The sequence below is a fragment of the Plectropomus leopardus genome, chromosome 12, assembly GCF_008729295.1.
Source record: "Plectropomus leopardus isolate mb chromosome 12, YSFRI_Pleo_2.0, whole genome shotgun sequence".
In the NCBI taxonomy this organism is placed as follows: Eukaryota; Metazoa; Chordata; class Actinopteri; order Perciformes; family Serranidae; genus Plectropomus; species Plectropomus leopardus.
The window spans coordinates 19,437,002-19,463,965 of NC_056474.1; the positions used below are offsets into that span (position 1 = coordinate 19,437,002).

The following is a 26,964-nucleotide window of genomic DNA, read 5'->3' on the forward strand; positions in this document are numbered from 1 at the left end:
ATGAGATTAAATGTGATTATTATGTTAATAATAATAAATAATAATAATAAATGCAGTCAGTGCAATGCAATCAGTATTATCAGATTATCTTTAAAACGATTTTTTTTCAATAAATGCTTATCCTCATTGCATTTTGCCTAATTTAATCAATTCCCCAAAAATCCATGCGAACATTTTTTTTTTTTTTTTTTTTTTTTTTTTTTTTTTAAATCAAAGGTAGCCTTAGTTTGATTTTTTTGATCCAGCACCTGTAAAAGTTTTTTTGGGTCAATACAAAGATAAATTTGGAACTGCGTGGACATCTTTTTGTTGCACCGCGTTATTTTCTAAACATTAAAAAAATCACTCTTCCCATCTCTACATAATTTAGGCTATTTATTTTTTAAATTAATGTATGTATATAAAATGTATTATTATTAGTGTTATTATTAGCAGTAGTAGTAGTAGTAGTAGTAGTAGTAGTAGTAGTACTATATTTATGTATTTATTTTAAAGCTTTAATCATTTCGGTCAGCATCAGAAATATTAAAAATAAGTAGTGAACTGATTACCTTGTGACCAGTAAGAATTGATGGTTGAGTAGAGACATTAATATCATATTAATCTAACATGTTAGAAAGATCTATTCTGAACTGTCTGGACATCTTTTTGTTGAAGTGTTTTCTTGTTTTCTTTTGTTGTTTTCTTGATGCATATATTTAAAAACAACAACAAACGCTCTTCACTTATATGATAAAAATCCAAAGTAGACAATATATCGGCTGATTAATTTAACATTTACAGTCATTACAAAAACACCAGATTCAAACTCGTGTTTTTATCCAGCACATGACGAGCCATCAGCGCCGCCCTCTGATTGGCTGAGCGTGTCCCATGCGTGTTGTGGTAAACAAAATCCGAGTTGCGTGTGCATGCGTAGAAGTGGTAATGGAGGATAGTGGTCTATTCACAGGGGGCTTAGTTAGCAAGCTGTATTATTTCTCTCATGTTCACAACTGCTGTTTCCATTGATTACGAGGTATTTACAACGCTTAGGAGTAACATCTGAATCAACTGAGAGGAGGTGGTAAGTTACGTTTGGTGCATGTCGAGTTACGGCCGTCCCTGAGTGTTAGCTTCTTAACTCACAATGCTAATCTGATGGCTAAAGTAGCCGGAACTGCTCTACAGCTAATGTCGATGCTAGGGGTCGGGTGTAGTCTAATTCCTGGAATAACGCTAGATATAACTGACTTGGCGAATGAAAGTTTCATCTTTGTTTTGTCTTCGGATCTTTACTCAAACAATTGTTGAACGTCGCTCTTATGTAGAAGTTAGCTATTTTTTTTTAAAAAAAATAACCTACAAAGCTTCACGAGGACGTTAACGACAGCTCTGTCCAAGTTTGCTAACGGCCGGTGTTGTAACGTTACGAACGGGCTTGATCGGCTGCAACGCAGTCCCGGGGTTGTCTGTAATCCAGGAAATAGTCCCATCCCATCACGGTGTTAACAAGATTTAGCTAGCTAACGTTAGCTGTCTTGTGATATTACTTCCTCTCTTGACATCATGAAAGCAAGAGGTTAAGTTCACTTCAAGAAGTAGCCGTTAATTTGCACGTAAATGTATTTGTGTAATCGAAACCAAACGGGATTTTAATGCATGTGAAATGATTCATGCTAACAGACTAGCTAATGCTATGCTATGTGTCATTACACATTCGTTATAAGAATTAGCTCACGTTCTTTTAGCAGATTAGCACATGAGCTAATGTTAGCTGGTTGGGCTACCTCAGTGGGGCCGAATTAAAGAGACGCGGGTTTAACCAATCAGGGGCGGTTATAGCTTTTCCAGCCCTGTGCAGACAGTCCCCCGCTATAGTGAGGAGACCTATACAAACACGTTACATACTACTGTGGCATTTTAAACTTATTTTGTGAGTTTTGTTACAATGGATAATGATTTATTAACATGATTTCAGCCCCCACAATGTCATACTGTGGAACAACAGAGCCATATTGAGAAAAGGAAAATCCATGTTCATGAAAGAATGTATTGATTAGTATATATGGCCAAATGTGCACTTGAGAGATGAAAATGGAAACATACATGAACTGAGTGAATTTAACAGAAAGTATGATATGCTGTGCAAGAAATTTCTCAATGGTAATGCAAAACATTAATCCGGCACTTATTTAGCTCATCAAAAGCAACATAGACAACACACCAACACCTAAGTTACATCAATTAAGAGTATGTGGATTTGTTATAATAATACATGTCTAATAAAACATCTGATAAAAAAAAGATGTACCCTGGTTTAAGAAGGTGGACTTCATAAAGGACAACATAAAACATTATGGAAAGAAAGAAATTATTGGTATAAGATTCAAAGATACAAAGTGTTTATTGTCACAGTATGGAAACATGTTTCCCTGTACAATAAGGACAACATTTCAAAATTCCCAATTCCTCAGAAACTTGAATGAACAACAAAAATTTCAGTTTTAGTTAAAGTGGTGTACCAACACAAGTTGAACATGAAAAAAGTCACTCTCTACTTAATGGAGTAGCAGCAATACAATAAAACCTGAATATCTGCAGCGAATCATGCTCCCCATTTACTATGTGACAGGAGGCAAAATCAAAGCATCGAGTGGGACTCATGCTCAAAATTACCGATCTTGATCAATCAAAGGATGCATTGATCAGGCACTATACCGATCCCTCCAACCGGTGGCTAGAGTGTAACCACTCAGGGCAGGTGTGACCAGTCAGCTTACAAAAGTGCTATTTTTTGTCATTTTTTGCCTCAGATTATTATTATGAGCTTCTTTCATCATTATTAAAAGAATACTAACAATAAATGAAACATTTTCCTCTACCCTCTGCTGTTCTGTTCTGCATCCAAGTTTTGCTAAACTCATTCTGAAATGTCAGACTTTTTCACATTGTGAAAGTCAGCCAGATATTCAGCCTTGACATTGAAATTGAATACCCTTATGCGCTTTAGCACAACCTGCAGTCCTTTCTTCTACTCTTAATACCTCTTGTTACCTCTTGTTAGATTTAAGAACGAGACTTCTCTTTAGTGAGACTTGGACAAAACACAGACTGTAACAAGCAAAGGTACGAAAACACGTTTTATTTCTCTGTTGGGTCCTTTCCGTAATGTAAGACACTAAAAATAACAATCTGAGACTGTCAGTGGCAAAAGCAAGCCCTTTTAGTGGATGTAATTTAAAAGGGGTGCACCTGTCTTGCAGCTGCTGGCTGCCGCTCTCTCACGCAATACTGGACCAATTTATGAAAAAAAAACCAACTTGTTATTCACATGAGGGTCAAACATAGGGTCCAGGTTTAAAAGGCTAAATATATCAACTCAATATATTACATTATTGAATAACTGTTTCCCTATTTACAATCTGCAGGAGCTACCATTGAGTTTCGGGATGGCGTCAGACGTGGCTTCCCAAAATCATGGTTCAAAGGGGATCATGACTTTTTACCCCACTGCTGAGGAATTCAAAAACTTCAGCCGCTACATTGCATATGTCGAGTCCCAGGGAGCACATAAAGCAGGCCTGGCTAAAGTAAGTACTGACACTCTGCCATCTTTATGGGATCATATTTAATAGCATTCAAAAATGTTGAGCAAATTTAGAACTATCAATGGTGCAATCATCAGTGAAACACGTCAGACTGCTATCAGACAATATGATCACTTCATGTCTTTTTTTTCCCTTAAATATTTAGTCAAGACCATCTCTTGTTGAACTTCGGTCACTTCATGTGTTGAACACATATTCACAGCAGCGTGTCATATAAATAAATGCATTTACACGTCCAGAGCTTTGCTGGTGAATCATTTTGATATGAAACAGTGTGAAGAAAACCGATGAACTCACTGCCCTCTTTCCTCCTCCTAGATTGTCCCACCAAAGGAATGGAAGCCCAGGAGCTCTTATGACGATATAGATGATTTGGTGATCCCTGCACCCATTCAGCAGGTGGTGACGGGCCAGTCGGGCCTTTTCACACAATACAACATTCAGAAGAAGTCCATGACCGTGAGAGAGTTTCGCAAGATTGCCAACAGTGACAAGTGAGAAGTTCAGATATAAAAACATTACAGTCATTTTTTTCTTCAGTTATTAGAAAGTCTGTCAGATCTGAAATCGAATACTGTAAGGTGAATTAACCTCTTGATGGTGAAAATTGATATACAGTGTTGGTACTAATTACAATTGTTAATGCCTTTTTATAGGTTCTGTAGTCCACATTACGATGATTTTGAGGAGCTGGAAAGGAAGTACTGGAAGAATGTGACATTTAACCCTCCCATATATGGTGCAGATGTTAATGGATCTCTATACGACCCTGTGAGTTGACATTTCTTGCTTGTCGCTATAAGAAATCGTCCTCAATTTCACCCGATTTTCCGATTGCTGTCTGTATATCTGGTAGTGGTGTTTATCACTGCTTCAAATCTCATTTTTTGATTTTTGTATCATCTGCTCTACTCTTTCAGGGAGTCAAGGAATGGAACATTTGCCATTTGGACACCATTTTGGATACTGTTGAACGTGACAGCGGCATCACTATTGAGGGAGTTAATACACCGTACTTATATTTTGGCATGTGGAAGACCACCTTTGCATGGCACACTGAGGACATGGACCTCTACAGTATCAATTACTTGCACTTTGGAGAGCCCAAGTCATGGTAAGGACATGTTCTTTTCTTGATCAAATGCACATTCTTGTGTAATTGTTATTCTGAAACTGTTATGATATTGATTCCCCACTCCTGAATGAAACACAGAGGATTCACAGCTATAAATATGTGCTGTTAGATCTGAATGTTAATACACAATCTTTTTTTCCACATGGAAATGGGTGTCATTTACAAAAATAAGGGCCCTCTCACACAGAAAAGTTGACTAGTGACATTGTGCCATTGATGGAGCAGGTGGTCCTGTCCCAGAATTAACTTATCGTCAGGTCTTGTTATGTATGGACAATGAGTCTGGAAAAGAAATGTTCTGTTTCCAAACTATTGAGTGTATTTTTTCCCCCAAAAATATTAGATTCAGAATTTCTAAAAACAAATTGATCATACAAGCAAAATGTTTTTTATGGATTTTGGAGCAGGCAGCCAGCACAGCAAAAAAGTTTACTGTGTGTGTGAGAGAGAGAGAGCCAGAACAAGTTTAATTTTGTCAAAAGCAAGGCTAGAAGCGTGGCGTCCGACTGTATGCACACTCCATAGCAAAGCTGCCTCAGCACCTGTATGTCACGGCCCGTGAACCAGCTCCACCCTAAGCGCCTTCAAACTGAACCGACTCCAGACATAGCAACCAAATTAGTTTGAATGGAAATGTGGCATTATCCTTTGATTGCATCCCAGATAACCAATATTAAGCTTGTCTAAACATTTATGAATGATGCTGTGTAAACAGCCATCTTTGCTTCACAAGAAAAATCTTCATGGCTTTGTTTGTTGTTTCTATCTGTGAAGCCTTGAAAATTAAAATATCTAACTCAAACTCCTAAAAAAAATAAAGGGGGACAATAATATTATGTATTCAAAATGGTAATGGGAAATAGTATAGATAGCACTGTCAGTTTAATTGACTCTTTGAGCAGAAATGTTTGAGAGTGGAACATTGTTCAGCTGTCTGTGTAGGAGTGTGGACTGATGGCCACAATAGGTCGAAGCAAGTTTTCTGAGGTTTTACTCAGATCTTAAATAAGGTCTGAAATGATTTACAAAGGAGTCTATACATTGGAGTTTGAAACCTTGAAATGGAAAAAATGTAGATCCAGAAAAATCTTTTGGATAGTTGGGAAATTTCAACTCTGTTTTTTAAATGTAGTAATGCTACGTAACCTGACAACACACTGCATAGTACATAAATAAATGCATAATTTCATCTTACTGTGACTAAGACGACTTATTTGATTATGTGCAGGTACTGTGTTCCTCCAGAGCATGGGAAAAGACTGGAGCGTTTGGCTAAAGGTAAAAGACAACTAAATATTTTCTGTTGGTGTATAAAGTATACGACTGTTGACTATCATGGACTGTAATATTTGTGTGTTCTCTCTTCCAGGGTTCTTTCCTGGTAGTTCCCAAAATTGTGAGGCTTTTTTGAGGCACAAGATGACTCTCATCTCTCCCTCTATACTGAAAAAGTATGGCATTCCGTTTGAAAAGGTATGAGCAGGCTGTTTGTTTGTTTCTTTTCTTCATACCCACTGAACAAGCCAAATACGTAATCTGCAGTTATAAATTATTTTATTTCCTCTTCTTTAGATTACTCAGGAGGCTGGTGAGTTCATGGTAACTTTCCCCTATGCCTACCACGCTGGTTTCAACCACGGTTTTAACTGTGCAGAATCCACCAACTTTGCCACAGAGAGATGGATTGAATATGGCAAGCAAGCAGTTTTGGTGAGTCTGCCAAATGACAGCATAGAAAACCGTACTTGACCTAATTTAAATGAAAATGTATTTTTGCTAGGAAGAATTTAAACATTCATATAATCAACTCTCACTGTATAGATGTCCATGCAACAATATCACCTGTAACATTTGCCATTTGAATCACAGGTTTTGTTTTTGCTCTTCTTCCCTTTAGTGCTCGTGCCGTAAAGACATGGTGAAAATTTCCATGGATGTATTTGTGAGGAAATTCCAGCCAGAGCGCTATGAGCAGTGGCTGGCAGGGCGAGATGTGGCACCCATTGACCACACACGCCCCACCCCAGAGGCGAGGGAGTTCCTGGGAGAGTCCTTCAATGACATCACCAGCAGCAGTAACAGTAACTCCATGGAGAACTGTGGGGAGGACGGAGAGCGCAAGAGGTGGGCCATTTACTACAAAAATAAAATTGTCTTGTGTTTCTCTGTTTTTGTTGAATAAGTTTATATGATACAATACATGCCTAGGTACTTAGTTACTCTTCTTACTGTAGAATATACAGGGCCAGTAATTATTAGATTAAGGATACAGTTACAGTAAAGCAGTAATAATTATTTTAGACAAAACAAATCACTAATTGTTATTTATTAATAGTTATAATTAACAGGATATGCTAACACACTTTCCCAGGAATACCCTACACCACACTGAGCTACTTAGACATGACTGAAGCCGAATGCTCTTCAGCACAGCCTCAGCCTTCACTGTTGGCCATCGAAAAGCTTTTTAGCAGCAGTTTTAGTGCCTTGCTAAAGGGCACTCAGTCAATCACTGTGGTCATTTATAAAGCTGTGGCTTTTGTATTGTATTGAATTCTAGTCTCAAACAAATATTTCACCCCAAAATGACCATATGTTTATCAGTTACTTTACTATTGTGTTCATTTTGTTTTTCTCACATACATTTGCTTGAATAAAGAATCAAAAACAGAAAACTTCTTAAGCAAATGCAGTCATGGGGTCCGCTTTTAAAACGGCAAAACTAGATCAAAACATCAGTTAAAAAACTTTCCACGATTTGTGCAATATAAACCAAGACTCATCTATCCAGTTGCAAGCTTAGTACATCCCAATCCAACAGCCCCTTCAGATGGGAAACTATGCTTTCTTCAAAGCCAGACTCCGCATTCATATTTAAAGTGTAATACTCAAGTAGTTATTGGGGAGGGGGGGCTTGAAAAACAAATGTCTCCTGTTTCAATTCTCTGCCTTTGTTTCTGTTTGGTCCTCAGCACCACACAGAGGATAGAGACCAAGAGACACAGAGTGTGTCTGGAGGTGCCTGAAGAGGTTGTTCCCAAGGATGAAGATGAAGAAGACATGGAGCAGTATGGGAAGCGTCCCAGGCTGAGCCTCATACCTCCACGTCATACATCACAGGATGGCAAGAGAACCAAAGGTATTATCACCTGTGCATTGTGTTTCCTTTATGGCACCTAAACCTTTAATAATAGGTTAATAGGTTATAGGCTAATAACAGTAGCTTTATGGTGATGAAAAGTGCATTTTCCATCCTCGCTTCCTAAACGGAGACCTCTGATTTGATTTACAGGCCCACCAAAGTTGGTTGTAACACCAACCAAGCTCACTTTATTGGATCCATTTCACAGGAGCTTGACCCAAAGTAACAATGATGTGAGCCGTCCCCCACATTATACAAAGACTCGCGCACCTGCAATCTCATCTCAGTCCCAGCACAGAAATGGACATCTGTCAGTTTCAGCGACACCAACGTGGACGGGAGCCGTCGCTCAGCCTGCCCGCAAAATGGGGGTAGCCAGCCTGCTCTTCCACAGGACTCTGAGTCCAAAAGACACTCTCCAAGTGCACAGCTACACTCTAGAAAAGCAGCAGCAGCCTCACACACAGCTGCAAGTCCACAGCTACGCCAGAGAGCATCAACCCCGTCATCTCCAGCTCAAAACCTGTACGCCATCACACACACAGGTTCAGTCCTTGCCTCAGGCACCAAGCTGTGAAATAAGGGAGCCACAGCCAGAATCCAAGATTGTTTTTACCGAAGCAGCACCGAATCAATCAGAAGCGCCGAGTCTTGTTGAGCATGACCAAAAGGAGGAAAAACCTGAAATAGCAATGTCTGTAGAGCCTCAAGCTGAGCTGGAGAAACTTGAGCCCACCAGCGAGTTTGATCCCTCTGAAACTCCAATACAGCTCGACGAGATTGAGTCTCCTAAGAACAACAAGCGAAAGGTCTGGGTCTGTTTTTTGTTTTTTCTTACTGAAGTATTTTTTATCAGAACATGCAATGACACGCTGTTTTCTCCCTGCACATTGCGGCAAATGCATGTTTGAGTGCAGATTATACTCTATGCTGCATGCATTGTCTTTTCTATTAACTCATAGGGATAGTTCAGATTTTTTGAAGTGGGATTGTATGATGTACTTATCCAAAATAAGTGTTTTTCCTACAATAGATGTTGGTCGACAAGCTCTCAGTTTAGACAAGCAGACGATGGTGCCACCACAGAAGATAAGCAATGCAATGCTGTGGACAGGGGCAACAGCAAAACATGATTTATTCACTTTAACAACAGCCAACCTAAAAAATCAATAACAGTTTAACTGGACGCTATATTTAGAATATTTGCACTATATTTGCTTTATCTTGCTGTCAGACAGCCCTTTCCTTTGGCGCTACATTTTCTCAACCTCAAAACTTCCATTTGCCTACTTATCTCTCTCTTAGCCCTAGCTCTGAAAATATTCTCAATATTGTGTCCATTTTTATCAAGGAAGCACTTTTTTAGGTGGCTGAAATAAGTTTTGGAGCTGCCCCTGTCGACAGCAGTACATTGCTTGGCTCTGTTGGCTTAAACACACTCCTGTCTGTGTCTCCAAAATGGGGTCGCACTGACCACCATCCACTGTAGGTAATACACTCCCTATGGATAAGTGCCTCATGCAACCCCACTTCAAAAAATCCAAATTATCTTACTAATACCAACTTATCCAAAACCACTTGTAGTCACTCTTACATTTAAAGCTCCTAAAGTTGTTTTTGCTTATTAACTCTATTGTGCATGTAGGTGCTAATGGGGAAAAAAAGCAATGAGACTTTTTGGTGGCTCTGTACTGGTGCATTTTCCTTGCATGGCGTTTGCATACTAATCTCTTCATGCTCGGCATTATTACTAATTCTACTAACACATCTCGGTGGTGTGGCAGAATGCACTATCTGTGGCATAATTTCCAAAGTCGGCCCTGAATGTCCAATGTCACTCATGCTGTTCAAACTACAGAGTAAACAATGCCCACTTGAGGATAGTGCCATTATCATCCAGAATGACTCCCTTCCTGTCATGAAACCAGTCCACGATGAGAAGGTGGTGATCGCTCTTAATCATCATGTAAGTACTTACCAGCTCTGATCAAATTCCCAAAGGGATCTATGGACCTGGTGCTTATCTGGAAATGTATGCATACCAGTACAGAGCTCCCAACATGTCTCATAATTGGGAATCTTCACGTTATTGGATATTATGTTCATTGCCACAGATACAGTATAATTCGTGTTTTGAATTTTTGTCTTGCTATACATGTCCTTTTCCAGCAGGTGTCAGAAGAGCAGTCATACTGCAAGTCTGTTGTGAAGAAGCAGCAGGCACAGCTCTGTAATCTGCCGCGTCATCACCCTCTAATTAGAGAGGTGCACAGTGACGATGGTACGCAGTCATTCAGACCATCTGCATAATGTAGTGTGTGTTGTGTGGTGCCAACATATATCTTATAATGGTTAAAATCTCTTTTCTTATCTCTCCACCCCTTTTTTTCTAAAATCCAATGCTTCCACCTCCATCTTCTTCTTTCATACGACAATCCTATCCGTAGATATGTACTTTGATATGGAGTTTGAGCGAGAAGAGAAAGAGGAGTGGGCCAAGCCGCTAACCCAGCTGTGGCAGTGTCGGCCATATAACCCTCAGGCAGAGAGAGAGTACAACAAGCGCATGGGCCAGCAGCCCCCCTACTGCTCCATCTGCCTGCTCTTCCACACCTACCATCAGGTGACAACTGCTATATTACATGGACAGCCATTGTTATTAGCATTAAATGAATAATCATCATGACAAACCAACTCTGAAGCAGATGAAAGTAAAGGTATTTCAGAGAAAATACTGTGATGGACTGAGTGGTGAATTGGTTTGTGAATATTGATGGCCATTAGAACTGGGACCAGAAAATACTTTTTGAATGATATCAAAGCTCAAGTTAAACATGGAATTTTTTTTTTAAGTATGTTGTCTATGTATGTTGTATAATATCTATTGTAGAGTAAGCATTTTTGCCAAAGTAGAGACATTTAACCCCAAAATCAAAAAATGCATATTATTCCACTGACCTGTAGCTGACAAGCTACTGAAGAGTCAAATGTTAATATATAGAAAACTAATATATAACTCTAAATATATGTTTTGTATATGCTGGATGTGTAACTGGTCGACCTATTACTAAAGGGACAATTCAACCCAAATTCAAAAATACATATTTTTCCTCTAACCTGAAGCATTATTTATCAGTCTAGATTGTGTTGGTGTTAGCTGCCGAGTTATTGATAGGACAGATTAAGCATGGAAGGGGGAGAAAGAGGGTTTCATGTAGGAACTATTTCTCGCTACTGAATTACACCCTTCATATCACTGCACAGAAGGAAGTGCACACCTGCTGCCAGCTCTCCTAGCACCACTGAAGTAGTTAATGTTGCAGCTCAACCAAGAAGGATGCCATTAATGTTTGCATCTTGTGCTGTCATGAGCACCAGCCTCTCATCTATGAGTAGATGTACACTTCCTTCTGTGCAAGTGCCATCTAGTTTTGTTATATTGAAGAGATGACATCTCTATGACATCTAATATGATATCCAACACTGAAACTCGCACTAAAACAGCCCAAATATATAAATCACATTACAGGTAAGAGATAAAATATGTATTATTTTATTAAGGAGTGAACTGTCCTGTTTTTAAGTGGTACAAATAACTCATTGGCCACTGTAACATTTAAGTCATGTTAAGTCATCAACGTAGTTGTTGATGCTTTAACATTAACAGACATAACAGATTTGAATGTGTCTCAGCTTTTCTAAGTAAGGATGGATCCATCAGATAACCATATGACGAGCCTTTGCACTTTTTTTTTCTCCTCCAGTCTGAGTCCAGTACTGGCAGCTCCAGTGTGATGTTGGTGAACCGTCCAGGGGGCCGCCAGTGGTCAAAGCCACTCATCCCTGAAATGTGTTTCAACACCCAGTCTAGCAAGGCGAATGAAAATGGGGAGGGACAGCTGTCTAACCCTCATGTAGCAGAGGACGGCACCAGCCGGCTGGTCAGCTGTACTCAGTGCTGCGTCCGTGTACACACAAGTAAGCCCCTTTTCTTCGATGAACAGGTATCCATTCAAGTGTGTATTGGCAGGAACACTTCGGGGGGTTTAAATTAAACATGTCAGACTGAACATTCATATTGTTTTTTACTCTTTAAGAAACCACCGCTCAGCGGTTATTCTTAAAACCACTGTTACACACAGTTAGGTCAAAAACAGCCACCAAGACCATCAGTGGATGATGGATGAAGATGCAGATACACCTGTGCTACACTAAATTATTCAGCCAGCAGCACCAAGAGCTCTTACACAGCATTTACACACAGAGGCTTTCTGATATGAATTATTTTGTTGAATGGAGTGCTAATGGTTCAGCCATTTTATTATTTTATTATTTTTGCTGTTTTTTGTTTTCCATTCTTTTTTTTAGGTGTTGCTTGGGTTGGTTGTTTTATAGTCTTCACATTTGTTCCATTCTGAAATATGAAAATATTTGGACACACATCCACCAATATGTTGTGGGTGCTGGCTATCAAGCTAGGGCTGTTGCAATAACTACTATATTGAAATACAGTGCTATTGAAAAAGCAACCACACGGGATGGGAAGCAACTGCCACTTCCGCTGTCTTTACTTTTTTAACACTCTGCTTCAAATGCCAGCAGCCTGACGAGGTGCTGTGTGTCTATTCTGTGCTGAGCGTTGCGCTATTGCCCCTTTTTTCTGATTGGCGATCTGACATTTGTACTTTAAGTGGATATTCTGTATCATATCCAGAATACCAGCTGCAGCCAAACGTTGAAAAAGCGCTGCACCCCATAGTAAGTTCAGTGAACTTCTGTGTTTTGCAATTAACAATAAATAGCTATTAATTAGTTTTAAAACTGTGTCATCTCTATCTAAAAATAGCTGTTCAATAAAGCTTATTTAAATAATTTAAAAAACAACACACACACACAAAATGGCAGTAGTGCTGCATATCTCGGTGTTATGCCACCCTTAATCACCACAGGGGAAATTCCTCCACTGTCACAGCCCTAAATTAAGCACTTGAAAAAGTAAAGTCTGCACTCAGTGCTCTCCTGCTCTCATTTCCAGTTCCTCTTTTATTTTATATTTGCATGCCACAATGTTTTGGCCTCAGATGGTCTTTGTTATCTATGATTTGAATGTTTACACAGATAACATTCATGTTCTCATACAATAATAACTTGTATGCGGAATACAACTACAGCATGCAGCCTATGTATTTTTTTAAGAAAGGTTTTTGACTATTTCCTGAAAAATAGCAATATATGATGAATAACTGTGCTGTTAGATGAGGCACGTGAGAGGTGAATGTGTGACATGTTCTTTTCTGTTTCTTTTTAGGTTGCTATGGCGTATCTGGGGATGAGGCAGAGCTTGATGACTGGCTGTGTGCCCGCTGTGAAGCTGATGCCATCACCGAGGTTAGTCCATTTGGCTACCTGTGGCAGATTATTTCGTATCCGTGTCACCCATCATACTGATAACAGACCTAAAAAAACAGAAATAGGCTTGTCGAAACCTGTTAACAGGTCGCCATGTATAATAGAACATTTAGTGACTGTTCAATAACACCAACAAGGCGATGTCACTGTGAGGAGGTCCAGCACCACCAATTCTGATCAACAGTAAGCACAGTGAGAGAATCTAGATGATTTATTTGACCTTTCGGAAATTCATTGTGTGCTATACAGCAATTGTCAGATAAACAAACTATAACGACTACAACAACACCAATGCGTTGTGTCTGCAGGTGATTGTTTTTCCGATTAAACGTGCTAAATAGTGAAAACAGTGTTGGTCCAGGAACAGCTCAGTATAAAAACCTCATGGTGGGACATGATGTGACATTAAAAGTTTAATACTGAAGAAACAGCTGTACTCACAGCTCACGTCCTCAGACGGCAGACCAGTGCCCATGCTTGACAGTTACTGTCCACAATATGTAATAACCACAGAAAAGAAATGAATAGAAAGGACATCAAACTGTTTATATTGCAGTTGTTGTCAGTTGTTATGGTGACAGCCCACACCTCAGACTCATTTTTGGCCTGTTTTTAAGGCCTTTGCATACGCAGTTGGTTTTGTTTGGGTGTGTCAGATGTCCATTGATAAGCAGCTCACTGTTACTTCAGAGGCAGCTACAGTAACATCACATCATGGGTCATGAAACATGCAAATGATGGCAGGCAAAAAAGAGAAAGGAAGTAATAGTAATATTTTAATAGAAACAGATTGTTTATTTTTAAAACCTGCTAGTCCTCTGCTCATTTAGTCGTGACCGTGAAAACTCTCTTTGCTGGTTCTCTACAAAGGCTGTAATGGCAAAGGTACATAGAAATAGCTGTCGCTCTGAACATCCTGCTGTTGGTTTGAATGGAAATGTCCATTCTACTCTCATTGTATTTCTATGTAATAACACAAGTTTAACTTTACTATTGGGAGTATCACCATGTCTTTGTTTCACTGCAGCTCTATAATTCCTCTTAAGTGGATTCAACAAAAATACACGTGCATATATGTATAAACCACAGCAGCACCTCAAAGTTATCTTTGATACAGCTGAAAACCACAAAAGCTTTTGGCACAATAAATAAGCTTTGCTTTCTGCGAAACCACTTCCTTTGTTCTGACACAGTGAGAGTGTTCCCTTCCTTTGTGTATTAATGTTCAGGGAATTTGTTTGTAAGATTTACCTGTAAATTTCCGTTGCTTTCAGCTCAGAACAATAGATTGTTGAGAAGCATGCTGAGAATGTGACCTGAATTTGGCACAAACACCTTTGACCACCAGTGGGCAATGCTTCCCTCTGTAATTCATTGTGACACCCCTGTGGCTTCACACTGTTTCAGTTATGAGGAGGATGAAGGCTTCTCTTTTTTTCTTACTTATGTATATTAATAATTCCTTTATTTTATAGAAATATTGAAACACAGAATCCTGTGTGGACTCTCTCAAAGGCATTTTAGCCATTCCTGAAATTATCTGCTCAGCTTAGATCTACAGTGGGGTTCTGGATGCCCCCGTCAGGTTATTTTCCCTGAGTCAGTTGACTTTATTTAGAGGGTATACTGTAATATTTTCTGTTTTTTTTTTTATTTTTTATCATGGCTTGTGTAATATCTTACGAGAGAGGTGTGTCAGACTAGATCTGTTGTGGCAGGAAGGTCTGAATCATCCATGAACAACATGAAAGTTTTCTGTGAACAGCAGCACTTTAGAGGTGAGGTGAACTTTGATGATACAGAGGAAAAGGGACTTTTTTTTTTTTTATCAGATACGCTCTGTTCACTTCAATCTCTGCCAGTGTCCTTCTAACTGAACCTGTCAGCTTCTGTTTATTAATGAGTGCCACTCTGGCTCTGCAGTGTCGTATTTGAGAAGGTTTTAAAAAAGTACAGTTGGGTGTTTCTGACAGCTGCCATACTGGGTACACAGTGGATTTGGGAGAAACAAAGGATTAGCAACAGATTGAGATTTATATAGGTGATACCTGTCCATGTTATCCAGCAAAGGAGAAGAAGTTATTCCCACTTTAACCTATAAATAATACTCAGTAGAACCTCATAACATCAGTTTTTGGATGAGATAAACATCAGTTTTTGGATGAGATAAAGATAAACCCGTCAGTTGCTGTTAGTTTTCAAATAAATAACATGTTGTGTGTTTCTTCCTGCAGGACTGCTGTCTGTGTTCCCTGAGGGGGGGCGCTCTGCAGAGAGCCAACAATGACAAGTGAGTAATACCAACACAATATTACTGCCACAATAGAGTTTTATTTTATGGCCCAGAAGCTGCTTTATAGAAACTACTCAACTGTGAAGTTGTATCATATATGTAAAGTGGTCATGGTAACCTGAGCTAGGACCTTATTACATAAACTGAAATTTAGGGATTTTTGGTATTACAACAACTTTTTGGTATTCTCAAAAAGAGAAACTGGAAGGATTCAAGATTCTAGATAGCCAGTTAGCACATTAACAACATAACCTGATGATAAAATAACAAATGATATTTACCATGCTCCAGCGAAATATATCACAAACAATTCTGAACCGTTTCTGCTAAAGAGCTCATTGGCTACAAAAAGGATCTTACCTAATATATCACATTTGTTTTCATCTCACTTGCTCTTGACTTAAACGGTTCACTTGTCTCACTTCTGTTTCCCCTCTCATGACCTTAACTGACTGAGTCATTTCACACACCAATTGGCTCTGCCTTATCCTACGCCAGTTCAGCATGCTGAATCAGCCAGTAAAAAATGATGAGGACTGACGAGTTAAGATAAGACCAGTAGTGCAAACATGTTTCTGTAATGACGCCCCGGTCCCTAATTAAGAACATTCAAACAGAGAGTAAGGTGGTTATTGGTCCGAATTTCCAGTTACACCCACCAGCACAGCATGAGGGCACCACTGAACATGTAGTGTTTTCTAGCATGTTAAAATGTGTCTTCTTAAAGATCATGGGATCTTTGATAAGCAGACGATATTAAACCCTCTTCAGCTTACCCAGTGAGCTGAAGAGTTTTTTTTTTTTTGTTTGTTTGTTTTTTAAAGAAAATATGATCCTGCTCCTTTTAATTAGAATGTGTTCATGGCTACAGTCATAAACTTGAGAAGGCAAAAAAAAAAATGTGCTGAAGAAGGATTTGTGATGTTAACAAAACAGCTCAGGTACAGTAAGTCAGACTGGTTGGTGCACAACAGACCCATGTCAACCACTCACTGTCCTTTGACCACAGTAAGTCTGCTCCTTTCTTCAGTCTGTTACTGCTGAAAGTCATCTGGTAGACCAAGCCCCTCCAGCTAAATGCACTTTTAAAATGCAGACATGAACACACAGACACACAGCAGATGTAAGTGCGTATGGTTGTTGCACACCCTCAGCCTGTGGTTACACTTTATCACTCAGTGTAGAGCACAGCAAGTGAATGTCAGTGTAAATGGCAGGAAACGCCTACAGACAGCAGCAATGGTTTGCCGTTCAACAAATATTTCAGCTTACGACAGTGCGGAAGTTTTGGTCTTGCTGTTTTTTGTAGACTTATCCACTATATCACCCATTTAGCAAACGGTATCCTCTTTTATGAATGGGTTTCTACAGAACGGACCATAATAAACATTATTTTTAATGTGCTGGATGTCAAATAGTTGGTGTTCACATAACCAGTTAGTAAACACGTGAATTTCAATACAACATGAAATCCCCTGGAAAAAGTAAAACTATGTATATTCTTTTTAATCCACAGTTATTGGTTATTTTAAACCACAGTGTTTGGTTTCTGCTCCTTTTAAAAGCATTTAGAAAAAAAATCTAAATTTAAGGTCTTCTTAGTAGCTTTTTTGGAGCCTTTAACTGCATCTCATTGACTACATTTACCTGCACTTCATTTCCCCCCTTTATACCAAAAAAGACAGTATTCCCTGCTAAGCTGATTACATGGCTGATGACAATGAGTACATGCAGCCTTGCATACTCTGATTAACATGTCATTTATCACACCAAAATGTGGAATATTGGAAAGACTTCTTTCCGTCAGAATAGTATTTCTTTCAAAGTTTTCCACCCAGTGGCAGAATTCTCTGACTGTGCGCACACATTTGCATTTATCTAAAAACCTTTTGATATCCATGTCTTTTATAATGTCTACAAGGAGATGCATTTCCTTCCAACCAGAAATGTGGGCTTTCCATTTGGACTTATGTCTCTGCCACAGCAAACTGTTGGCTAGTTGGTTTGTGTACATGACAACGCACAGAGCTGACTGTAAACAGGGAAGAGGCTGTGTGTCGCAAAGCATCCCACGTTAAAAACTCCATTTGAGATGCACATTCTGAATGGGCTGCACACATGTCCAAGAAATGCTCCTAAAACCTGAATAATATCGGTACATCTCACGTCTTCATCAGAAAATGCCGCGTCTGGAGAAAGGCTCAATTCGAAAAATCCAAACCGAAAATTATATTAATTAATTCAATTACATTAGATTGAGAATATTATCATATTCTGAAAATTAGTGGATTATTAGTGTGCATGTAAAACTAATTTGCTCAGATATCACAGAGATGGTCGTCTCCATACATATATACCTCATATTAATCTGTCACGGTGATGTCACTGTGAAAATCGAGCAAACACAAACCACCAAGGATGAGGAACTGTGTGAGATGCAGTTGAAAGCTCTAGAAAAAGCAAGTGTGTGAACATTATTATTTTTTTTGTCAAACTACTCTTTTCAAAATAAAGAATCATATCTCATGCTCACATTAAAACCTTGTTTGTTCAAATAACAGTTCCATATGTGGATATTTTTGTTTCACTTATTAATTTTTAATTGATCACAAGATTCATCAGTAATTTCATCCTTAAATTAATGTATTTATATCTGTTTATTTTCCGGTCCCATATTGTATGTTTTGTTCCTTTATTTATAAAAGCACATTTAGCAGTAGTTGTCATATTTTTCTTGGGGATATATTTATATAGTAATAACATGATAAGATAATGTTGCCTAGTTAAATGTGAAAGCTCATTGCTCTGACATTTCTAGTAACAACCCTGGACATTGAGTTGTTTGTCCTATGTCTGCTTCATGTTTGTCTTTGACGCAGGTGGGTGCATGTGCTGTGTGCCATCACTGTGCTGGAAGCTCGCTTTGTCAACGTCACTGAGCGAGGCCCCATCGACCTCTCTGCAATCCCACTGCCCCGGTTCAAACTGGTAAGACTCACTCGGGTCACAGCGTGCTGCTGTACGTGTTGTTCTCACCACAGTGATTCAGATTAGGAGACATGTTTCGTAGCTGTAGGCATTAAGGCTTAAATATTTGTTGATTTAATGTGTCAGAATCCGGAAATCAAACCGTAGTTTCCCTTCCTCTTTGCTGTGACTAACTTTTGTTGGTTTTTATCTCACTCTTACCATGATGCCAATCTACTTATTCATAGCGTTATGAGTCAGGTCTATTTTTTAACTGCCAAGTACATTTGACCCACAAACAGATTGGATCCTTGGTAAACGGAGTTGTACGCTGATGGCATCTGCTTGTGGTTCCAACAGAGGACGCACATTTCACCACAGTGAAACTGCTGTGGCTCTGTTTCACTTCTCACTCTGGTCCCCGGATGTTTTTGAATAATAAACGCTGTTTCAACTGCGTAACAGAGCTGTGACGGAGTGACCACATCTGAATAAGAAGGAGGAAGTCACCTTAATACACAACACTTAGGGGTTTTTCTTCAAAAATAATGAGCAAAACTGACAGTAAATGCTTCAGTGTTTTTTATGAGTCACGTAGTCATACATAGAAAACCTGCTGAACTTCACAATAGTTGGCCTTGTCTCTATTGTTATAGCTCTTGATCTCAAAGGAGTTTTCTCAATAGATCTACTTCTAAATAGGTGCATATGATGTCAGAACCCCATTAGATTATCCAAAGGAAGTTGTGTAATTTCCTTCGCCACATATCGACGTTCCAGTTCATGTCTGGGTCTGCCTGCATTTTAATCCCTTTTATGACTTAAAAAAATCTTTCGCCCTCTCATCCTCTCCACTTGGCTTGTTTCCTTTCTCCTCCTTTCCTTCCCCTGTACTTCCTTTACTTTACCCCGCCACTCGCAACTTTTCCTCTTGACCCAAACTGCCCCCCCCCCCCGCGCCCCTGTCTTTGTCACTCTGGTAGAAGTGTGCGTACTGCAGGAAACGGATGAAGAGGGAGGTGAACGGCTGCTGTGTGCAGTGCTCCCATGGGCGCTGCTCAACAGCGTTTCATCCCACCTGCGCTCAGGCAGTTGGTATCCTGATGCATCCAGACGACTGGCCGTTCATAGTCTTCATCACCTGCCACAGACACAAAGCACCCATCATACCTGAGGTAACCCAGCGGAAACAAAGTCAGGCTATTAGTAATGATTTAGGTGAAAAAAGGCCACTTAATTTCTACAAAAGTTATTTTGCAAAGCTATGTCTAGTTTTTTTTTTACTCACTATGTGTTATGCTGGATTTGTGAAAAAGTCTGTTGTTCTCTCAAGCCTCGATGGTAAAATGAAGACTTCAAAAACAAAATTCCTGATGAATTGGAGTAAACGGGACCACATTTAATAACGGCACAACTATATAAAAAAAGAAAATCAGTTTACATACTTTAAGTTACATACTCAGTACAAACATTTTTCCTAACATCTTACTGTAAAAAGTATTTCTTATACTTGAGCAATTCTGGCAAGTGGAAACAAAAAGCCAGTCACATGATACACACCCACTTGTTGCTCCACGTCTGATCTCACTGCTCCGTTTGGATTAGGTTGTTCAGCTGAGAGGAGGCTGATAATTCAGTAGGGAATGACTATTTAATACAAATACTGCCTCTGTTTGTAGAACTGATCTGTTAAAAAAAATAAGATGAAAAAGACATGTTTACTCTAACTTCATTCAAGAGAGTGCTCTTTTTCTGCCATGAAATCTTTTTTGGGAGCCCATGTGTTTCGATTGCCTTTGGATGCTCCTATGTTACTCTGTTACACAAATGGCATCAATGTTGAAAAAAACATAGTTTTTCCCAGTTCCTCCTTTTAAAGAAAGCGTCCTTCCATGGAATCAGAGTTCAGTGATTCCTCAGGAGGAAGTAAGGATGGGAATTTACATACTCAGTTATTTGTATAAAATTCTTATCGAGGTACTTGCAAAAAAAAAAATACAAGTATTGTGTCCTGAAAAAAAAACGCCAAGCAAAAAAATAAGGTAGAGGTTAGGGTCAGCCTTTCTTTCTGCACTGCAGAGACTGTACAGATGAGCAGTGACACACACGTTTGATGTTATATAGCTTGCACTGCAAATTAATTAGTTTGTTGAAATACTTCCAAAAATGACTTTAAGTTCCGATCTTCCTTCTGCCTGTAAAGTTAGATTTGAGTCTGACCGAAAATGTTGATTTTTATCATTTTGGGTATATAGATCTGAGGATGTATTCATAGATAGCAGTTACATTAAGATGGCTGTTCAAAAAAATAACAACTTTCGAGATGGAACAGGGTCAATTTATGCAAATATTTATTTTATCTTATTTTTTTACAAAGCAAAAAAAAAAAAAATCAGGAAGAAAATTTCAGCAGGAATGTGGCATAAATAATCAGGCCTAAGCAGGGATTCATACCTAGCTTCATATAATTTGGTGTCTGGCTGAGTGTGACTGCGTAACATGCTCTCTGGATCAGATTTCAGAAACTTCTAAAATGTTTCTGCGACCTCAAGTATGTCAGAGGTTTTGCTGATTATGCAACAAGGTTGTAACATAAACAATGTTCTCCAGCTGTTTGTGTTCATGACAGTTAAATCATTTACACTGTCATACTGACACTGGTTTACACTACTCCCCTGTTAAGGACTTTGTTATTTGTTTTTGTGCATTTCTGAATTTAAAATATAATGTACAGTTGATTAGTTATTAGTAATTAGTTGATTCTCATTCCCAGGTCATCAAATACAGACGACCACCAACCCAAAGCAAATAGGACTCAACAATCATCTGTTTTTCTCCAGAATTAAATACTACTCCATAAGTGGAACATAAATCTTTCCCCCTTCCATAAGATGGATAAATGCACATAACGTGGTGCTAAGATCTCTCTGTGTTACTGTAGATTATTTACAGAGAGGGTTTTTATAGACTAATTGGCCTAGCATCTTAACTTCAAGCAGAGGTTTAGTCAGCCATGCTGCTCAGTAATAGTTATGACTTTTAAAAAAAACTCACACAGCCACAGGGATTCTTACTTTTATGCATGTTCGTGCTGCTTTGATTCACTAATTTGAGCAGACAGACATCTGTTTGTTCCCGTCAAGAGACGTACAGCGACCAAATTAATGTTCACTCAGTGCAAATGAACTTGATGTGAAGGTTTCTTTTTGCGATCTTAAGCTGTGTGTATAAAGTCTGTCGTTGTTTGCTTAAGTCCTCAGCTGTGATGTTTATGTTTTATTGTACCAAAAAGCAGGGAGCAGTATAATTTCATGTGTAAACATTACTGACCAAATATTGTTCAGTCACAACAGTAATTGAAGCTGTGTTATCTGTTATAGAGTAGTGCTGTTTTTTTTGCGCTACAAACACTTATCTTTAGTGTGGCTGTTAGCGCTGGCAAGTGATAAGCTTTCAAGATTAACGCTCAGCTTCTGTCTCAGCGCAACAAGGCCTCCATGCGTGAGCTGACAGTCGGGCAGAAGGTGATCTGTAAATCCAGAAACTGCCGTTACTACCACAGCGAAGTGGTGGAACTGACCACGGCTACCTTCTACGAGGTGGTTTTCGACGACGGGTCCTACAGCGACAACCTCTTCCCAGAAGATATCCAGGTTAATAGAATTGCTTTTAACCATTATTAACTCTGACCTGTTAAAAAAACGTTAATGGATGAAGTTAGTGAGACTGAGGCGGCAGATATAAGCTGATGTGATTTAAGTTTCCTCAACAAATGCACAGCCTGATTGCAGTGTTTGCTCTTTCAGAACCGTGACTGCGTACGGCTGGGTCCACCCGCCGAAGGTGACGCTGTTCAAGTGCGATGGACAGATGGGTTGATATATGGAGCCAAGTTTATGGCGTCGCACTCCATCCCCATGTACCTGGTAAGCCCCCACCCTCTTTCTTATCTGTGTCTCTCGTTTCTGTCTCACCGGCACTGACATGCATAGATTGTATCCAGGAGGCTTACTCAGTTTGTTCACACCACATGAGAGGACTGTGTTTCTCAGCCTCAAAATGTGGGTGGTCTTATGTGGTGAAAAGTAAAAATGTTGGGGCTCATTAAAAATGGATAAACTTGCTGCTTGCTCATCAATATGTGATATCTTACAGTGAAGTGCTTTCTTCTGGTTGGCTTTATTATGCAGTTAATGTTTGGTGGTCAGTTAGAGAGAAATGATGACATGACACCACTGCCAGCATATTATTATTTTACGGTTGGTAGTTTTCAACTTGGACCCTATTTGCCCATATTTCTGTGGCTAATGGAAACAAACATTTTGACACTGGTCCAGTATTAAGCGAGAGGGCAAAACAGGCATTAGTGAACCTCATGGAGCATGTTTGCACTGTCACTAAGAGCACTTGTTTTTGTTTCTGAGAGGCTCAGGTTAATATTTCAAGTGTCTGGTAACTTCTGAAAAAAATCCCTTCCATGCATAAATGAAACCTTTATTGCCCCAAGGGGAATTTGCTTTGCAAAAATGAGTATAGAAGAGTATTAAAACACATCAACAACAACACATAGCTTAAAAACATGTAAAAAAAAATAAAAAAAAATAAATAATAAAATAATAAAATCATAAAACACTGCAGGGGATAAATGATGTTATGCCTCTTTTAGTCGGCATCCAGGGCACGCTGTACCTGAGCCCTGAAGGCAAGAGTGCATATTTAGACCAAAGGGGGTGCAGTGGATCTGCTATGATCTCATGAGCTAAATACACAAAGATAGACCTTTTTGTGAAATCCGTTTTGTTTAACCAGAAACATCTCCAAAATTGCTAAACACACCAAACTCCATGTAAATAAGCAGTAATTTTATCATCATAAAACACACTTCAGTCAAAGTTGACAGAAACCCAACTGACTCTGCTTTGGTTCAAATAAACCCTTAACTCACCCAGTTAGATGTGTAAATGTGCTTGCTCCATACATGCTAAAATTACCATTTATTTAAATGGAATCTGTCGTGTTTGGCTAAGGTGATTTTGGAGTTAAACAAATTGGATTTTGCTCTTAACAAAAAGTTCTAACTCTGTTGGGATCTGTTCCATGATGTGTATACTTAAAGCACTTAAAATAACAGTCTGGCCCTGTCAGTGGTAAAACAAGCACTCTTATTTGACGTACATTGCCAGAGTGAACATGACCTGAGTGATTACTTTGCAGCCTGTCTCACTCAGTACTTGAACAATTTAAAATTGTCTCCATTAGTCACTTAGACACAAAGAACATGGTGTAATAGAGTCCAGGCTGGAAAAAAACTAAGTTACCTTTTACTAATTCCATAAGGCATTTACTGCAGCATGTGAGTACAGTGGTGACATGGCTGTATGATGCTGTAACGCTGCACAGCATTCATGAACATACATGTTTGTGAAAGGAATTTCTGTGCGCATGTATATTAGAGGTTTCACTGTGCGTGCGTGCGTGCGTGTTCAGGTGGAGTTTGAGGACGGATCACAAATCAGTGTCAAGCGGGAAGACATTTACACTCTAGACGAGGATCTGCCCAAGAGAGTCAAGTCACGACTGGTAACGTATAATCCTGCGTTTTAACAGAGTCTCTGAACCTGTTTTGCATAGAAAACGTGTCATGATGAGTGTGAGGTGTGATTTTTAACACATGTTCTTCATTTAAGATCTAGCACCTCCGTGCACTGATTTCTGTTTCTGATGTTTGCTCCTCAGTCGGTGGCGTCAGACATGCGTTTCGAGCTCTTCTCACAGGACGACGTCAAGCAGAACTCCAAAAGGCAGCGGGTCATCAACTCTCGATACAGAGAAGACTACATCGAGCCCGTCATTTACCGAGCCATCATGGAGTGATGTCCATTTTATGTTTCCTCTCTCCTCCTGCTTTCCACCTTTCCTCTTTCACCTCACCAAATCACCACAGAGAGATTCAGCTTCAGATCTTTGTTTCTCGATCTGGCCACTGCTGATAGGAACGACCAACCACTCCTTCCACCTCCTTTTCTTCCTCCACGGGCTGTCAGGCTACGTATTTATAAACTACGGCTGGGACTTTAAATGACTCTTGTGTGCATTGAACTATGTTCTTTGACCTGCGTTTCCCATCACTCTCTGTAGATTATGTTTTCTTCCTCCATTTCATTATTTTTCTCTTTTTTTTCTCAGGAAGAAGCCATCAATGAATTATTAAATACAGAAAAGGTTGGACTATCTAACTGGGGCAAGATTTATTTTTTATTTTTCTACCACCATATCTAGCAGCTGTCAAGAAACCGTTTCACATTACACAATGGACATTTTTTCTACCAGTTTCTTCTATAAATGACGTTTTGCTCTTGACTGGCGGATTTATATTGTTTTCATAACTATTTATCATAATATTTTGCAGTGAAGAAACATTTTTGGGAATGAGGTTTGAAAGGAAGCATTAATCAGTTTTTCACTCATGAAGTGAGGCAGAACTTGGAGACGATCAGGTGTTGATCGCAGAAACAAATTCATAAAGTACTGCGTGAAGTTGTAACCCCAAAGACATGAAACAATATCTCAAGGTCACCTTTTGACACATCTTTAGATTCTACTTATCACTCCACGCATCGTATTATGTGCATCATAATTATTTCCCGTCATAGGTTATTCAACGTGCGTCTACTGTGAAGATAGAAGAAAACTAGACATGTTTGAAAGGCCCGAGCCTTACATTTCAAAGGGCCAAGCGTACATTAGTTTTTCTAAAGCTTATGGTTTATTATAACAATTGTAATTAATTAATGTTATTACACTTTATTTATGCGAGTGCATTGAGTTTGAAAACAAAACTATTTTTGTCATGTCCTTTTCACAATCTGTAGAAAACCCAAGATGTATTTATATTTATTAAATAGATAGGTTTTCAGACATCCTGTTTAAATTTTGAGACTCGCTTGTCCTGTGTGGCGTTTGGAGGGTGTGAATGCCGATCTGGCTCTCTAAGCAAAAAGCACTTATTTTTTACCTCCTGCCACAGGACATTTACCATTTTGTTGACACATGGCCTCCACTCAGATTAGATTTTTTTGTGTGTGTTTCTGATAAAAGCTAGCTCTAGAGGTGAACATTGTAACCAGGTTCTAGTTTGATCCCAAATAAACAGCAGTAAGAGGATAATATTGAGACTTTAGCAAGTTTTCTTTCATGTTGGTCCTTTTGTTTCTGCTTTTAAAATTGTGAATTTGTGTGGAGAGAAGTGTGTTCTCGGGAGGATGTGACGTGCAGACACCTTTTTAGCTGAACTCATTTCGTGGCTTCTGTCCCCTGCTGTATAAACGGAAGTTTCAATAAGCTCAGAAATCGTCTCGCTTGAGTTAAATCTTCAACAGTCTGTATTATAACGGCTGCAAAAAACAAACTATCGTGAGGTTTTGTTTGATAATTTGCTTGTGAAATATCCAAACAACCCATTCTTCTCATCCTCTTCCAAAAATGTATCAAAATTACATCTGCCATATATATCAAAATGAACAATATAACAGCAGTTTTGTTGCCTTCCCTATTTTGCTCCAGCTTTGGCAGTTACAATGCTGCAATGGAAATGGAGTAATATTTTTAGTGATGAAGGTGTGCTGTCATGTTTTTGTTTTTTTGTTTTTTTAAATATTTTTATTGATTTTTAATTTTCACAAGAGAAGAGTGGATACATAATATGGTCCAGGGGAAACAGAACAAATAAAAAATAATAAAAGCACAATAACAGCAACAACAACCAAACCCAGCAGCTCAGATCTATATAATTAGGGTTACAGTAAAAACAAAAAAAGATAAAAAAATAAATACAGTATGAGCATTCAAGAAAATCCCTGCAACATTATCATAAGAGACACCAGGCTCTACATACTTCAGATAGGGTTCCCAAACTTTATGGAATTGGTCTGTTTTGATGTTAAACGACGATTTGGGAGGCCCAGTATGAGAGACACAGGGTCCATCTCCAGTTTTAGACCAAATATCTTCTCCATTTCAGATAGTACATTAGACCAATACATTTGCAGTTTTCGACATGACCAAAAACAGTGTGCAGAGTGTGCTGTCATGTTGATTTGAGCACATTCGAAATGTCTTGTTGACCAATTAGATTGCTTTGCTGGAAGTACTTGTTGTATAATCAGGCTTTCACCATCTGAAGGGAGGAGCACACAAGTCTTCATTTGTAGAGCAGCCAATAGGAACACCCTCTCTCTAAAAGTGACCTGTGATTGGCCAGAGTCTCTCGTCTCTGGGTAGATTTCCTAAAGACAGAACCAGAGTCAAAAAGAGGTGCAGAGGTCTAGTTTTCTACCAGACAGATTCCATTATGCTCAGAGTTAATTATGTATTTTTGGCCCAGTGATGCCAAAATTGAACTTCCTGCCCCAGCTTTATTTCAGGCAGT

General features: G+C 39.0%; 1 protein-coding gene across 4 annotated transcripts; it reads left to right on the plus strand.

The window, feature by feature from the left end:
* The first annotated feature begins 927 nt into the window (after window positions 1–927).
* kdm4ab (lysine (K)-specific demethylase 4A, genome duplicate b) lies at window positions 928–25,700 on the plus strand. 4 transcript variants are annotated; one of them, XM_042497220.1, is made up of 23 exons: window positions 928–1,066; window positions 3,411–3,572; window positions 3,909–4,084; window positions 4,247–4,361; window positions 4,511–4,704; window positions 5,954–6,003; window positions 6,095–6,198; window positions 6,298–6,435; window positions 6,623–6,849; window positions 7,698–7,864; window positions 8,018–8,676; window positions 9,726–9,833; window positions 10,037–10,148; window positions 10,315–10,490; window positions 11,632–11,845; window positions 13,176–13,255; window positions 15,511–15,566; window positions 18,449–18,557; window positions 19,520–19,711; window positions 22,019–22,189; window positions 22,343–22,462; window positions 24,024–24,116; window positions 24,273–25,700. In XM_042497220.1, the coding sequence occupies exons 2-23, from the start codon at window positions 3,432–3,434 to the stop codon at window positions 24,408–24,410; spliced, it is 3,540 nt and encodes a 1,179-aa protein (XP_042353154.1). In that variant the 5' UTR covers window positions 928–1,066; window positions 3,411–3,431; the 3' UTR covers window positions 24,411–25,700. The 4 variants fall into 4 exon arrangements, with proteins under 4 accessions (XP_042353154.1, XP_042353155.1, XP_042353156.1 ...); XM_042497221.1 differs by having other exon boundaries at window positions 10,040–10,148; XM_042497222.1 differs by lacking the exon at window positions 9,726–9,833.
* Window positions 25,701–26,964: the final 1,264 nt, after the last annotated feature.

Excerpts from the sequence above, each read along its gene's own strand:
- kdm4ab (XM_042497220.1), top strand. The coding sequence starts at position 3,432 with ATGGCGTCAGACGTGGCTTCCCAAAATCATGGTTCAAAGGGGATCATG. Across the intron at positions 3,573-3,908 it reads ATAAAGCAGGCCTGGCTAAA|ATTGTCCCACCAAAGGAATG; the intron begins GTAAGTACTGAC and ends TCCTCCTCCTAG. Across the intron at positions 4,705-5,953 it reads TTTGGAGAGCCCAAGTCATG|GTACTGTGTTCCTCCAGAGC; the intron begins GTAAGGACATGT and ends GATTATGTGCAG.